Source organism: Haemaphysalis longicornis, unplaced genomic scaffold (assembly GCF_048455015.1).
Source record: "Haemaphysalis longicornis isolate Haplotype H1 unplaced genomic scaffold, Haemaphysalis longicornis Haplotype H1 scaffold_1, whole genome shotgun sequence".
NCBI classification, from domain to species: domain Eukaryota; kingdom Metazoa; phylum Arthropoda; class Arachnida; order Ixodida; family Ixodidae; genus Haemaphysalis; species Haemaphysalis longicornis.
Window position 1 is genome coordinate 302,600,378 of NW_027526203.1, and position 14,845 is coordinate 302,615,222.

Sequence of the window (14,845 nt, forward strand, 5' to 3'; positions counted from 1 at the left end):
TGGTAATCTTCCGGAACAATAATCTTCTTTTATGCAATTTTCAACGACGATGTCGTTGTCGATGCTACTTTCGCACTTGCGTAAGCCAGAGATCTGTGCCCGGTATATATTTCTGATGGTCAAATCCCTATACAGGCGATGAAGCACCATGTTTTCCATCAGCTGGTCGGTACAGCTCAGGAGGCCTGGAATCAAACCTCGTGCGTGCTTTCACACCGCTTTATCAACCACGCCGCCAGGACAGGTACTCGATAAACATAATTGAGTTCTGTTCCTGAGTTTTGGTGAAGTAACGTCGTCACCTCTTATGCACAGATTTATGTTTCGCCGGAGCGAGGCCCGTATACCACGTTCGGCGATAAGAATTACGTAGAAGAAAAATTGTCGTGGTGGCTTGAACAGCATGGGTATTACCACCCCGCGCAAATCGGCTTTCGCCCATCACTTGGTACGGAGGACGGGCTTAGCGTTTTGGCAACATCAACACTGTCGTCAACCCGCAGTCATGCCGTTCGGACCATCCTAGCAATGGACATCCAAAAAGCGTATGACAACATCAGTCACGCTGCTATCCTGGACTCAATTGATATGCTCCACCTTCCCATGCGGGTACGGCAGTTCGTCCAGTCATTCCTTCAAGACAGGAAATTTGCCATACGCCTTCACGGACAAGCTGTTGGGTCCTTCGTTCCTGTACGTGGTGTGCCCCAAGGATCGGTATTGGCTCCTACCTTGTTTAATATGGCCTTGATACCACTGGCATGGCGCCTTCATGATGTACCGGCTGTTAAATTTCTCCTTTACGCCGATGACATCACCGTGTGGAGCACTCACCATGACCTGGAAACTCAAGCGAGTTCGTTGCAGTCAGCCCTGGATGTCACCGCAGCCTTTGCCTCTTCGGTGGGCCTTCAGTTATCAACGAGTAAAACAACATACACATCCGTTGCCAACCGCTGGGGCCGCCGAAAGCTTGCTGCTTGTCCCATCCGCCTTCATCTGTCTGGGCAACCACTGCAGGAGAGCCCAGCAATCAAAGTCCTGGGATTGCTGATACACCAGTCAGGAATGGCGACAGCTTGGCTTGCTCAGGCTAAACACCAAGCTGCTCAAACGCTGTCACTAGTACGTCGTATTGCTCCCAAAGCTGGTGGAGCCAGCTCACACGTGGCGCGACAAATAGTGAGAGCAGTTTTACAACCGCGCTTGGTGTACTCTGCTCAGTTCCAGCATTTGACGGCAACACAGTGGGATCGACTGGAAGCGATTAACAGAGAGGCTATGAGAGCAATTACTGCGCTTCCACGCATCACCCCTATAGTTGGTTTTCAGGAGCAAGCCCAACTGAACACGTTGGATGAACTTGTTCATCAACGTCGCGAAGCTCGGAAATTGAAGAATGCACTGTGTGATTCGGCGCGAGCATTAATAGCTTACGCAGTCTCTCATACGCTACCAGCCCTACCGCAGCTAGTACTTCCCCCGTGGCAGTTCGTGCAATTGAGTGGCAACAGACCAACTGACCTTCGTCGTCCAGACTCCAACATTTCGGCGTCTGCCCTCAAACAACACATCACCGACACGGATAGCCTCCTTCCACCCGGCTCTATCATATTATATACTGACGCCAGTATACAAGAGACTGTGATTGCCACTGCCATTCATTGCACTAGCCATCCAGCCCTCAGCAAGACGTCCAGATTTAAGGTCCCGGAACCTCCATCATCGTTCTGTGCAGAACTTGTAGTCATTAGAGAGGCTCTGATTGCTGTAACCGGAATCACTTTGCAGCCCTGGGCGCGCATCGTAGTTCGCACCGATGCTCTACAAGCAGTCCGCCTACTACGGTTAGTTAGTCGTAGCCCTGTGCTGGCTCAGAGTATTCATCAACTTGCGGCAGGAATCGCTCACAAGATCCTGATTGAATGGGTTCCACGTGACCTACTTACAGAACACTGCAAGGCAGACGTAGCAGCCCGACTGGCAGCATCCGTTCCATCTCCGACTTCCCCGTTAGAGCTGGATGAGGCCACTCTCCTGGTGACGAGAAAAGAACACCTCCGGCGCCGCACACGTGCTCTCATTCCACCGTGTGCTGCCACCCTCCCCCCGGGTCTTACCCGTGCAGAGGAGGTTGCGCTCAGGAGGATTCGGGTGGGGGTGGCCTTAACTCCCGCCGTGACCCGCCACTGGCCTCAATACCGAGGTTCCTTTACAAACCCTGGTTGCCCAGTGTGCCACCGCAGCGACGCGATTGCCGACCTTCACCACTTGCTGTGGTCCTGCCTCGCCTTGAGGCCAACCAGACTGCGGCACCTTGCGGCGACGGGCCTCCGCGTAGACGACGCCTCCGCATGCGCCGCATGGATACATGGGCGCCATCATCGTTCACTCCTTGACTTCATCCGCGAAGCGAACATTTTCATTTTCATCTAATCACCATCACCTCATAATCCCATATATATGCCCTGTGGCAAAATAAACGTTCATAAAAAAAAAAGTTGCCGTCACTGGCGAAATGGCTAACACCATGTTTTAAATCAGTCATGTAGTTTCAGAAAAGGTCACTACATTTTGGTATAGTATATCAGAAGGCTAGATCAACAAATCGCCTTTGCGCATGTTCTGAGGGTCGATGCGGTATAGCAACAGACTTCATAGTCGAAGAAGCCACTAAACCTGCTAAAAAAATAAATATAATTCACCTGTTGCCCAGTTTGCTTAGCTGTGGCGGCGACTTCATAACTTTTTCCAATAATAGCATACGTTATATGCGGTTTAATCTATAGGGGCATTCAAGAAACACGGTTGGGGTGGGGAAGGCAAGTCATTGAATAAAACTGTAGTTTTACTCCGCAGTGTATTTTATTCTGTTCACTGTAGTCCGCAGTGTTAACGCATGTCTCATCGCAGGGAAGCTTTTCTTGTAAAATCTATTAACCCGGGCCTTCTGAGTACCGGCGCCGTTCTTTTGTTCCCCGTGTTGTTTTTACGGTGGTTATCCTGTGAAGCAGCATGCGAGTGCGCCGCTGAAGGTGGAGGTGCGTCTGTTGCAGGTGACCGCTGGCTGCTGTCTGCCATCTCATGCCTGACCAGCACGCCTCGGTTCCTGGACCGCGTGGTGCCGTCGGACCAAGGCTTCGGACCGGGATACTGTGGCCTGTTTCGCTTTCGCTTCTGGCGCTTCGGCGAGTGGCACGAGCTGCTCGTGGACGACCGGTTGCCCACGCACCGCGGCCGCCTCTTCTACATGCACTCAGCCGACCCTAGCGAATTCTGGGCCGCGCTGCTCGAAAAGGCATATGCCAAGTACGTACACTGCAGTCGTCGCAGTCAAATAGCTCCAGGAAACGCAGCCCGCACAACGCTCGTGGGGGAGGGCGCGCAGAGAGAGCTTCCCCGCTTCGTTGGAAAGCCGTGCGGCCAAGTTCTCTGCAGGGTCCTGCTTCTCCGCATCCTTATTATCCCGAGTGCGCCACTTCCGAAAGGGAGTGAAGAATAACATGTAAACACATGTACCGGTAAAGCGCATTGTAACAGTTTACTGAAACCGCGAAGGTGGATGTTACATTCGAGGGGAGCTTGCGAGGAAGTCTTGAAAAAAAAAAAAAAAACTGTGGTTGATTCCTCTGTCATAGGAATCGGTAAAACACGAAAGTGAAATGGGCAGCGAAATCTGCAGCTGAGCATGATTTGCGGGTCGGCGGCTGTCTTGTGGGTGTGCTTGGCTAGCGACGTCCTGGTGGCGGGTCGCTTCGGCAACGGATACGAAGTCAGTGAAATCTTGGTGTGTCCTGGCATAAAACACTTGCGTGTTAAAAAAATTAAAGCCGCTCCACTCAATGTGAAAGCTGTCGGAACTGCAGAGCAGTGATTCGCCATAATGGGCTTTACCGCCGTTATCCGCTCACTGCTACCACCCCATGCAATTCAAATTTCCCTTCTTCGCAGTGCTCATACGCCCCCTGCCTGAAACTGCGCCAGCGGGAGTTCTGTTGTTTTGTGCTTGCTTTAATTTCGTAATTTTCTTCTTGAGCGGCTGGAGCCTTTCTGCGGAATTTCGAACACGCCATTTTCTTCTTGCGAATGGAGCCTTTCTGCGTCATTTCGAACGCGCAATTTTTTTTTTCTTGCGAAGTCGCTTTTTTCGCTTGCTATCGTAAAAACCAAACCAACGAGCTTTCCAAACAAAACGAACGCGGGCGCTGCCGGCTAATTACGTATATTTTGTCTCAAATGTGCTATCGGCGTCAAATGAAACGCGAACACGAAAATATGAACCTGAACACACAAATAGCGCGATTTCTTTCCATGCAAGCCAAAATGTGCGTGGCTTAGTTACAAATCAAACAAAGTTTGGAAAAGTGGATTTCCAAACATACCAATAGCAAGCCATTATATGAACTCTACGAACAGTATTTTTCAATTTTGCACGTTCTGGTTCATATTTTTGTGTTCGCGTTTCATTTGACGCCGATGGTACACACGACGTCATAAGTTTCCGGGACACGGTTTCGAAAATCGGAGTCAATTTTTCCGCTGTCTGGTGGCTCAGTTCCTGCTACTCATATGCTAATGACGCTTCACAGTATAATGTGTCGCTTAGGAAGGCAAATGAAGTGCTGAGCCACCAGATAGCAGAGAAATTGGTTTACAAATTCTACATCGCGTCCTGGAAACTTTTGACGCCGGTTGTACCTATAGATTTTTTTGCGCTAAACAACGGTGAGATGTAGGACAAGCACCACATTTCATGAGTTTCGAACGCTTATGTCTACATAACCCGCTTGGTTTTCGAAGCCGCTGGTGTACGCCGCGACGACAGCGCTACAACGGAACGCCCTGTTGCTCTACTTGGGTCCAGCGAGTGAGCTACGACGACGAGGCGAGCGTCTAAAGTGCTCTGCACTTAATATAAAACCCGAAAACGAACCACCCTAAGTGTGATATACTCTTCAGTGCTAAATGTTGCTTCCCCGCAAAGAGACCCTGTGTGCAGGGGTGCACCCTTTACAGACCGCTTGCTTCGTTGCACTGGCATCATTTCCGTGACAGATATGACGCCAGTGAAATCTTCGTTTATCCCGGAATAAAACACTTTCGTCATAAAAAGGGATGCGCTCCTCACATTTCGCAGGTTCTACGGCGGCTACGATCAGTTGCAGTTGGGCCACACGGGTCGCGCTTTACAGGACCTGACTGGTGGCGTTGCGCAAACATTCCGCATGGCGCACGTGGATCCACCCATGGCCTTCTCCATGGTCTCCAGCGCTGTGCCTCGGTCCACGCTCATGGCTGCGTGCATAATACCGGTGAGGGGGTTTATTGGCTGTCTATGCTCTCAACTCCTTCGAGCAAAAAAAAAAAAAAAAGATAAAGTCATTAATAGTTTTGGGGATGTCAGGTTTGAAGATGTCCCTAGGTTTTTCTTAGTGACAAAACTGGGACCTTTGATTTCATTAATAAAGATAAATTTTCTTAGGTTTGGAGAGACAGCGGCTCAATTCGTGTGCGTATGTTCGGAAGCGCGCACGAAGGCATTTTTTTGTTTTTGTTTCTGCTTGACCTAAATCGAGAGGGAGCTGGTGTTCTTGTAAGAGTACAGCAGCTCAGCAGTAAACATAACAATGAGTTACACTGCAATGAAGTATTAGCGATAAGCAACGAACGAGGCTTTTGCAATTTCTCATCTTGTAGAGACCACACAACAGGCACAGCAACAAAGTTCGACAGAAAAATATGTAAAATTAAACAGCGGCAGGAGTATAGAGATAAATGATCAGACGAACATATCACAGAAAACAGTTTAAAAAAACATACAACTAGCAGTTGGTTAAACAGAACAAGAGAAAATGAATTGAAATCGATTAAAAAATAGTGACAAACACTTCGTAGATGTCTAACGTACTGGATTGAACAGTTCAGTACGGGTAATTGGAAAGAAACTTTGAACGATGTCAAGGCGTTCAAAGAAGTGGTTGAATCAATTCTGCATTCTGTGGAGATAGGAGAGTGGTTAGAGTTGGGAGGAGTGGTCAAGAATGGGCAATGCGACTTAGTGAACGTTTGTGGAACACTAGGCTCTAAACAGCTAAGCAGATCTGCGCAAGAGAAGCTTCCATGAACGATTTTGTGAAGGAACGTAAGATCTGGACGCATACGTCTGCAGTTCGAGGAAGGGAGGGAAGGGACTGTGGGTAAGTCAAAATCAGGAACCGGACTGGGACTGTGATGACGGTGCTTCAATATGGATAAAACGTTTTTCTGCACACATTCTAGTATATCACTACTAGATTTGGAGATGCCGTTCTATAGGCAACAGAAGAATATTCCAACTGAGGGATACATATTTATTGTCTTATATAGCTTTAGAAATGGGACGGGAGAAGAGAATTCTTTTGAAATCCGACACATGTTTCCAAGACTGCGAGCGCTCGTCACGTGATGAGCCTAATTTGAGGCGAAAAAGAGAGAGTACTGTCGAAGTGTACCCCAAGGTCCCTAATCTCCTCGGCTCTTTGCAGAGGAGCGCCCTCAGTACTATAGGAAAACAGTAGACGATGGTTTTTCGGGCTGTACATAATAATAGTAATTACATTGGACATTTCTGAATTTCTGAACGTAATGAGCATTGTCCTAGAATAAGATTGTTTCTTTAAAAACTAAAAAAGAGAATCTTGGCTAGGGGTTGTGCTGAGAAATTACACAATTAATTATTATTTTTTAGCCTGCGGAACCCTATAACTAAGGACTTATATGTATGTTAAAATGTTTGAATATCACGAGTTCCCTTTACTAGTCATCAGTTATTCAGCACAAAATCCGGCCGTAAAAACTTAACCCTATCAATATGAGAACCTTACCCTCTAACGTCTAGTCTCATCTAAAAGCAAGTCTCTGTATTTGCTATAACACAGGAAGCAGTTGTGGGCCATCTCCACTAACGTGAAACCTGGGGAGGGGCGAAGCACGCATGTATAAGTGTATTCTTGGTACCTTGGAGTTTTTGCCCGCAGAGAGGAAACCTTTGGGGGGTAGAGGTATACAGCTTTGCTTGAAGCACGAAGTGTTCTAGCGCGAGTCGTTGAAAACGAGTGTCCCGGTGTGTTCTTTTAGTACGCGTTACGTTCTAGCGCGAGGCGTAAACGAGTGTCCTGGTGTTTTAGTACCGTGACTACATCGATGATGACATTAGACGACAACATGAGACGGCGACATAAGACGCTGACAGCCCGAGCCCCTACGAGGCTTCGTCTCTAAAAGAGAGGCGAAGGAACGAAGTACTCGGACAATGATTCAAGAGGAGGGCATATCATGTACCACAGCGCTGCTGCCACTGCCTGCTGAAAGTAAAAATAGAAATAGTAATGTTTTTTTTTCTTCTTTTTTGTCTTTCAGGATCATCACAAGGCTCCGGCGCGACTGAATAATGGCTTGTACACACAGCATGCCTACAGTGTGACGGGAATTGCAAAGGTTAGTATTTCGAGGCAGATAAATACTCCTGTGTTTTGACGATTCTGCGAGAAAAAAACGGCGGGAACGAAAACGTTAAAGTAGAACGAGATCTTCTTAGGTAAATACTTTTCATACGAGCTCAGAGTTAGCTTTTGAACACAAACAAAAGACAAGGACGCGCAAACCAACCAACCAACACACAAACAAACAACAACAAACATACAAACAAACACGGATTGGATAAAAAAAAGCGCCGTGCTATTTTTGTTGCGTCCTCATTTCGTCCTTATGATTGAAAAATAGAGCGGGCCTTTGACAGCGACACAAGCGCTCTTCTCCCGTCGTTGCAATGAGCGCTTGTCCCGTCGTTCTTCCTTTGGGTCGTTGTCGAAGTCGCGCTCTATTTTTCAATCATCATGCACCAACTTGCCCAACAGCTGTGTTTAATAACTTCGGTCTATTGTCTCCTGGTGTGCGGTGGGCTCAAGACGTCATATAACATACCAGCTCTATCGTGAATCAATTGGCTTTCATGGTATTTTTTGACCTCAGCAACAACATCGTGCTGCGACGACTGGGGCCCTTCAGTCTTTGTCCTGGATTTCTGTTGCTACTTTTCTCATGCGCAAGCACTTGCATGCCCTAAGGTTTTCCGATATTTCAGGAACTTTGAGCGCGCTGCCGGTTTTCTTGGGCGACGCAGGTGCGGGTGAAACAGGGTGAGGTGACGCTGATCCGGTTGCGAAATCCCTGGGGGCGCGGGGAGTGGAACGGGCCCTGGAGCGACCGTTCGTGGGAGTGGGACGGCCTGTCGGACAGGGACCGCCAGTTGCTCGGCGTGCGCCAGCCGCCCTCTGAGGGAGAGTTTTGGTCAGTGGTTATCTTTTCACTACTCAGGATGCCATGGGAACTGCCTACATGCTGTTTGTTCCGGAACTCTGTTATCGTACTTGCACCGTGCCTGGAATTCGTTCTAATCAGCACAAACAGGTACCTGCATGACTAGCGCGCAGGGAATAAATACTGCTCTGAGAAGGCGCTTGACGGCGTTTTATTCCTTCCAGCCCCCAGCCAACGGCTTACACAGCGGTCTTTTAAACTATCACAGAAAAGTATGGAATGCTTTGTGCTTCACAGCAGACTTGAGCTATAAGGATGTGATGAATGAACCGAACAAATTTAACGCGAGAACGCAAAGGTATCATGCTAGGCTTGCAGTAATTACAAGTGCGAACGCATAGGGTGTACTCGTGCTATTTGAACTCGGCAACCGGACTTAAATGTTCGCACTGGCTGAAGTGGGTCCAAATAGGAGGGCCTGTATCCACAGGATGTCGTTCGACGACTTCACGCTGCACTTCACGCACCTGGACCTGGTGCACATTGGGCCGGACGACTGGATGCAGGAGTCGGCATTGCACAGCAAGAAACCCTGGCGCGCCGTGCTGGCCAGGCGCCGCTGGAGGGCAGGCTACAACGCCGGAGGGGGACCCGCACACCCAGGTCAGTCGCACGGTAGCTACACTCCCCTGTACGAGTCCACCCCTGCTTCAGGAATGTCATGGGTTTCATCGGGTGCGCAGGAATGCGGACAGGTGCCCTTCTGAGCTGCACGTTGCACCTGTAGTGAAAAGCTCCTATGGGGTGCATACGCGGTTAAAACGGTTGTCCCAGTTCACGAAATGCAAACATGCTCCTCGGCAGTTATCACTGAGAAACTAATACACGCCCTGGAGGTAGAAGTAGACGTAGGACGGCATGTCACACAGAGAACGGTGCAAATGCTATGTAGTTAACATCGGAACCGCTAAGCCGCACGAGTTGTTTCTTTAGATAGCTTTCTGCGGGTACTTCAAAAAAAAAAAAAATATGAGCTATGTCTTCATTTTCAACAAGCATGATTTACGTGCTTCGCCAAGATTTGGTTGGCTGAAAATTTAAAATGCAAGTTACGCGAGCAAACGGGTGCCATTCAGTGCCCGAGTCCCTAAAAATTAATCTAAAACCCGCATCAGTGCAATGGTGGTTAAGTGTGTCACCGCCATTGAGATACAAATGTGTGACATGGAATCGAATTAGCGAACCTTTGTTCAGCTGTAGAACGCTTCAACGATCGCCTCTGTAGCCACAACGAACTCTCGTTGTTTCGCATTGAAAATGTTTCTAGTTATCCCGTTCAGGCGAAGGGTGCTTAGTTTTGTCGGTCTCTTCCGTTTGCCCATGCATCACCACTGAACAGCCAAACGAATCTCACCCCAAGCAACAGAAGATAACCTTGGCGCACAGCCTGGTCCCTTCACAGTGTCGTCGTTTATTTACGCTCATAACCGGCCGGACAGCACAATTTGTATGTTTAGGGCACGGAATCACGTCCTGCGAGTATGTGTATACAGGAGTTAAACAAAAGTTTCGCTGCCCGTCCCTTTTGGGCAGTTGGAAGCGCTGTCATGAAGAGGGAATAGCTGTGCGGAAGAAGCTAGTTTACAGCGTATGGAAAGGTTCCTCTGCCACACAGTCTTTGAAATGTGACTCGTTTTAAACAACGCTAAAAAACCCGTCGCGGCGGCTCTAGAGGACGACGATGTGGGCTCGAGTCCCTCGACACTGAGGCTGTATGTCCTGTAGAAGCGAAATGTGAAAGCGCTCATTTGTATAACAGGTGGCTGCCTCATATGCTATACGTGGAGGCCTGGTGAGCAAAAGCTCCAATTTCAACTTTGAGATGACCTAGCGCCCTTCTGCTCTTCCATGCAGCTCAAACAACAATATCATGTCACCTGACGTGTTGTGTTTTGCAGTTTAAGCCTGTGTCAGTGAACACATCTGGGTCTTACACGGCTTGCTGAAAACGGTGTCTTCCGCCCTGATCAATCGTATGACGTAGGCATAAATTCAGGTCTCTCCTCCCCATCGCTTCTTGACTAGCCGCTTTGCCTTTTACGGTAGCTTTTGCTTGTGCCTTGTTTTGATTGGTGCCCCATTCAGTGCCCGTTTCGTCTCATACCGCTGCTGTTATGTACACAGAAGAAGGCCATATTACACTGACTTCTTTTCTGACATTTCTTATCCCACTTCCTCTCCTTCTTCTTGTGTATGAAACGTTGCCTTTAATTCTTTCTTTTATCTCGGCAGAAACCACGAGCTGCAACCCGCAGTTCCATGTGCAGATCCCCAAGACGAGCGCGAGCAAGTGTCACATGGTGGTGTCGGTGACGCAGCAGTACGTCACAGACGCCATACGAGACGCCGGAAAAAAGCCTGCACTGCACCCCGTCGGATTCGCCATATACGAGGTAAGGTAGGGATGGTCAAAGGCGTGTTTTAGAGCAAAGATTTACTAACCCAATTGAGCCGAGTTTCGCCGTCGCCAGCAGTTTGACTTTCATTTGACCGCAGCCGCGCCATAGCTTGGCAAGGCATCACGACACCCGCCGCGTGCGCTTGCGGCGGCGCCGGGTTGGCTTATGCGCTCTCCGCCGCTGGGTCGCCGCCTGACCACGTGACTCCCCTGGCTAAGAGGAGCGCCGCGCTAGCCTAGTCAGTGCGGGCTCGGCCATGGATGAGAGCGAGTTCCGGCCGTCTGCTCTGAGCGTTGCGCGGGAGTGGTAGGCTTTGAGCCGTCGTTGGCAAGTGGCGTCTCACCACCCCATGGATATCGCTCGGGAGCTGCTTCACTTTAGAGGGTTCGGAAAGCCAAGCGCGCGAAGCTAGCTGTCCATTCACGTGTGGCTAACAATGCGTGTCTACTCAAGCCTAATCACAGCCACGTCTATCCACCGGCCTAGGCACAGCCGTCATATCTGGCCTAAAGATGAGTGCATACCTAAGTAGAATAATACAGTAAATCAGGGGTTAACCAAAGAAACCAAGACTTAACGATGCTAAACCAAGATATCGCTTTTGATATCCAGGGTTAACTGAGCTAAGCCGCAGTTATTTTTTAACAATGACACATTACTCAAGGGGGTCGATTTGTGACTGACAGAGTGAGAGAGAGAAAACTTTACTGCCCAGAGCACGTAGGTCCAGGTCACTAGTGGAGGTCTTCAGTTCACCGGGTCCTCGTAGTGTTCAAGTATACGATTCGAGCTCTGCCTGTAGGGGCGCCACTGAAATCCCCCTAGCGGCCCATTTCGAAAGCAGCCACGGGAGCCTGCTCTCTCCCCACTGTCACCACCGCTTTTGCGGCACGTTCACGACTGAGATTTACAGCTCGTATACGTTGAAAATACGTATGTATGTGGAGAATTCACTCTGTTCGCAGACGTGGTGTATTTTCTAGAGAGTAAATGTTTCTGACGCAATCTTTGCGTTGTACATTCAGTCTGTATATCGCCAGGTGTGTGTCACAAGTTGAAGTCGCGAAACAGGCATATGCATGAAGCTGATAATGCTGATTGTAATTCCACTGCTCTGAAATTTAATAACAGTGTATTCGTAAGCAGCGTTTCCTCAGGGGGTCACACGGTAATACGCTACGATGTAAATCGGTTTGGTGTGCTTGCATAATCTAGCGGAGCACTCATACCTGACAGCATGCAAGCTACGCTTGCCAATATACTCTGGACAAGCCAATGCGGCCGGAATTTCACGAACATTCTACGAAAGAAGTACGATGGATAATGCAAATTTATACTCGGAAATCAGCACACAACAAAAAAAATTATACTGGGTCGTCTTGTCGCGAGGTGAGCGCTCGCAAACATTCATCTGCTACGTATATCTTCCGAAACCAGCGCGGGGACGGGCTTATAGAGTAATCTGCGCCCACGACTAAACGCTTCTTCGAAACATCATCATATGACAAAGGGAGCCTGCAGAGTCTAGCACAAACTAGAATCAGAGGGCCTTATCAGATACCACTCTTCCAATCTAAACACTTCTTATCGCTTGTGAACTGCCTACCCTGTATACTTCAACAAACGCGTCCGCCGAGTGATCAGCTGTTGCTTGAAGTAAAAAAACAAAAGGAAAGTGAACGCGCAGCTTATGCGCGTGATTACTAAAGCCTTCATTCCTTGATTTCGCTCCGCATTTGTACATAACGATAGTTATGCGTCCCCCTCCACCTCCATCACAATGTCGAAATGCATTTCGCATCTAGTTGGTCTGGTGAGTCATACCTGGCTTAAATTTAGTCGAACGTCTTTAGCATTTCCGAAGCTGCACTGGGTTTGTTCATTCCTGTACGAGCTATTCCGTTCCTCCCGGACTTGACCATTTATTTTTCCGGGGTTTCGTCAACTTTCCTTAGTTCTTGCTATAAGGCGTGAGCGGGCAAATATTTAAGGATACAATGCTTTGGAAATATACGTATTGTCGCGTGGCTTATATTCCCATAAGAGGCGCAAGTTATATTCGAAACAAAGGCCCATTCGTTGTCTCCGCTGCAGAACGAAACCAACCTCTCACTGTGCCAGTATCAGGTCTAAATGAGGGTACAATAGATTTCACTTGGGACTGACGTATTCGGAGGTGAAAGTGGTGATATGCTGCTGCCGTCGCCGACGCTCGCAAGAGCGTCCAAGAAGCGCGCAGAACCACGTCCCCGGATAGCTCTTGTTGGCATTCCAGCACCCTAACAAGACGCATCTGCTGTTGGAAGTGCCCTAAACGCACTATTTGCTTATAGACCTCACCATAACAAATTGTTTAGGGCGCGGGAAGGCTAAAAGAAACGAACGAGAATCCTATCAGCCACGCAGCGCTCATCCCGTAAGCGCCGTGGAGAAGCGGTGGCAGGTGGCGCAGCGATCGCAAGCTCGAGGCGTATACTTGCGCGGATACGGTGCACAAATTCACATAGAGCTTTCTGGCCAGCCTGGATGTTCAATGTCGGGAGCCGGGGGGCAGGCCAGGATGTGATCGAGGCGAGAGATTGGGAAAGAGAGGGTGTGTGCATTTACTTTAACAACCAGGGGTGGACAGCCGGCGGGACAGGACCCAGGGCGCCGATGGATGCGGGGAAAAATTTGACGTAAGTGGAGTGAATATGTTCGAGCCTGCCGAATGAGGCATGAAGCCTCGTGAGTGAGGCGGGTTCTTGGGTGTACAGGGGTTGTGGAAGGCGCTGGCTGTGCAAGTGAGAACGGCGGGAAGCGCGGTGCTGAGTGTGAGCTGCCGGCGGATGATACAGGGTCGGCGGACCCGGGAAACGCACTCGGGTTAGCGCGTTTGCTCTGGCAACGCTGCCCATGCCAGCGGGGCCAGGAACACATACGTGCGTGAAATGTGGAGTAGTATTGGAGGCTAATTGCGAGGTAACGAATGCGGTGGTGTACGGGTGGGCCACATTGGGAGCGAGGTTATGGAGGGCTGTTCGACAGTCGAAGAAGGTAAATACACTGGTGGGGTGATAGAGACGCTGAGAGAAGTGGGCTCTATTCTAAGAGAGCCGGTGGTTGTACGAAGTTTCCAAAGCTGTGGCACGTCGACTCAAGATTATATCACATGACTACACGTTTGTTCATCAATGCGTGCAGGATGTAACAAGCTATATTGATAACACGGTAGCGCACAGTAAGGACACTTGTTAAAAGCAATGGCTTACATAGAAGAAGCTGGGATACAAAGTTATAACATGCCTGTGTGTGCGTCGGTTTGCTCGACTGTCCATTGGAACGATTTGGCGCGGAATATATGCAAAATGCTGCTGAACGCCACGCGTGACTGCCGCATTTTGGGTAAAGAATTCCCCGGGAACTTAAGTCTCATTACGTGGTTTGAAGGCGAAAGCCAAGTGAGTAACAAAAACTTCTTTATTGCCACATCGGGTCTGGGTCTGTTCGCTTTCGTTTCTTCGCTTTTTGGTGCCAATCCCTTCAACAGGCAGACTGGTCGCACTTCACGCGACAGCTAGCCCTCCCTGAATCAAAGCGCTCCTCAGCACGCGTGCACCTGTTCTAGTCACGTGCCATCGCGGTCACCTGTCACGCGGCACTCATCAGGCTAACTCTGGTCAAAGGGGATGCACCTCGGCAATGAACGACAGAAAAAACCAAGGTCAATCCGCTATGCGATGGTGGATGACCAGCAGAGCTTCATAGCACTTGGCGGAGGAAGGGGTAGCGTATACCCGTTTGTCGTACAGAGACACGGCACAGCACTGGACAGGAAGGAACCCTTGCACGTTGAACGTTGCCACGTCAGCATTTCGGGGAAGGTACGCAGCAACATTTCAATTGCGTGTTCACGCTTAGCGACATCCCGACCGTTAGCAACCATCAAATCGCTCTCAAACCAGTCTGTCTTACGCCACACAACTGAATACAATGAACAATGAACTTCAGTGGCATCATGTAAAGAATACACGATGCCGGAGGCCGGCAGAAAAAAAGCTATCTTAAGGACCGCTTGATGGAGCTGCGGGCCCGCATTTTGGCGCCAG

At 49.3% G+C, this 14,845-nt stretch overlaps 1 protein-coding gene across 2 annotated transcripts in view; it reads left to right on the forward strand.

Annotated features, from left to right (window-relative positions):
- Positions 1-14,845, forward strand: part of LOC144149549 (calpain-9-like) — a 118,531-nt gene that overhangs the window by 68,220 nt on the left and 35,466 nt on the right. For both annotated transcript variants that reach the window (XM_077681187.1, XM_077681179.1), the window contains exons 4-9: positions 3,057-3,309; positions 5,138-5,312; positions 7,399-7,476; positions 8,162-8,328; positions 8,789-8,961; positions 10,591-10,751. In XM_077681187.1, coding sequence (XP_077537313.1) covers positions 3,057-3,309; positions 5,138-5,312; positions 7,399-7,476; positions 8,162-8,328; positions 8,789-8,961; positions 10,591-10,751 — 1,007 coding nt within the window. The remainder of the gene's footprint in view (positions 1-3,056; positions 3,310-5,137; positions 5,313-7,398; positions 7,477-8,161; positions 8,329-8,788; positions 8,962-10,590; positions 10,752-14,845) is intronic.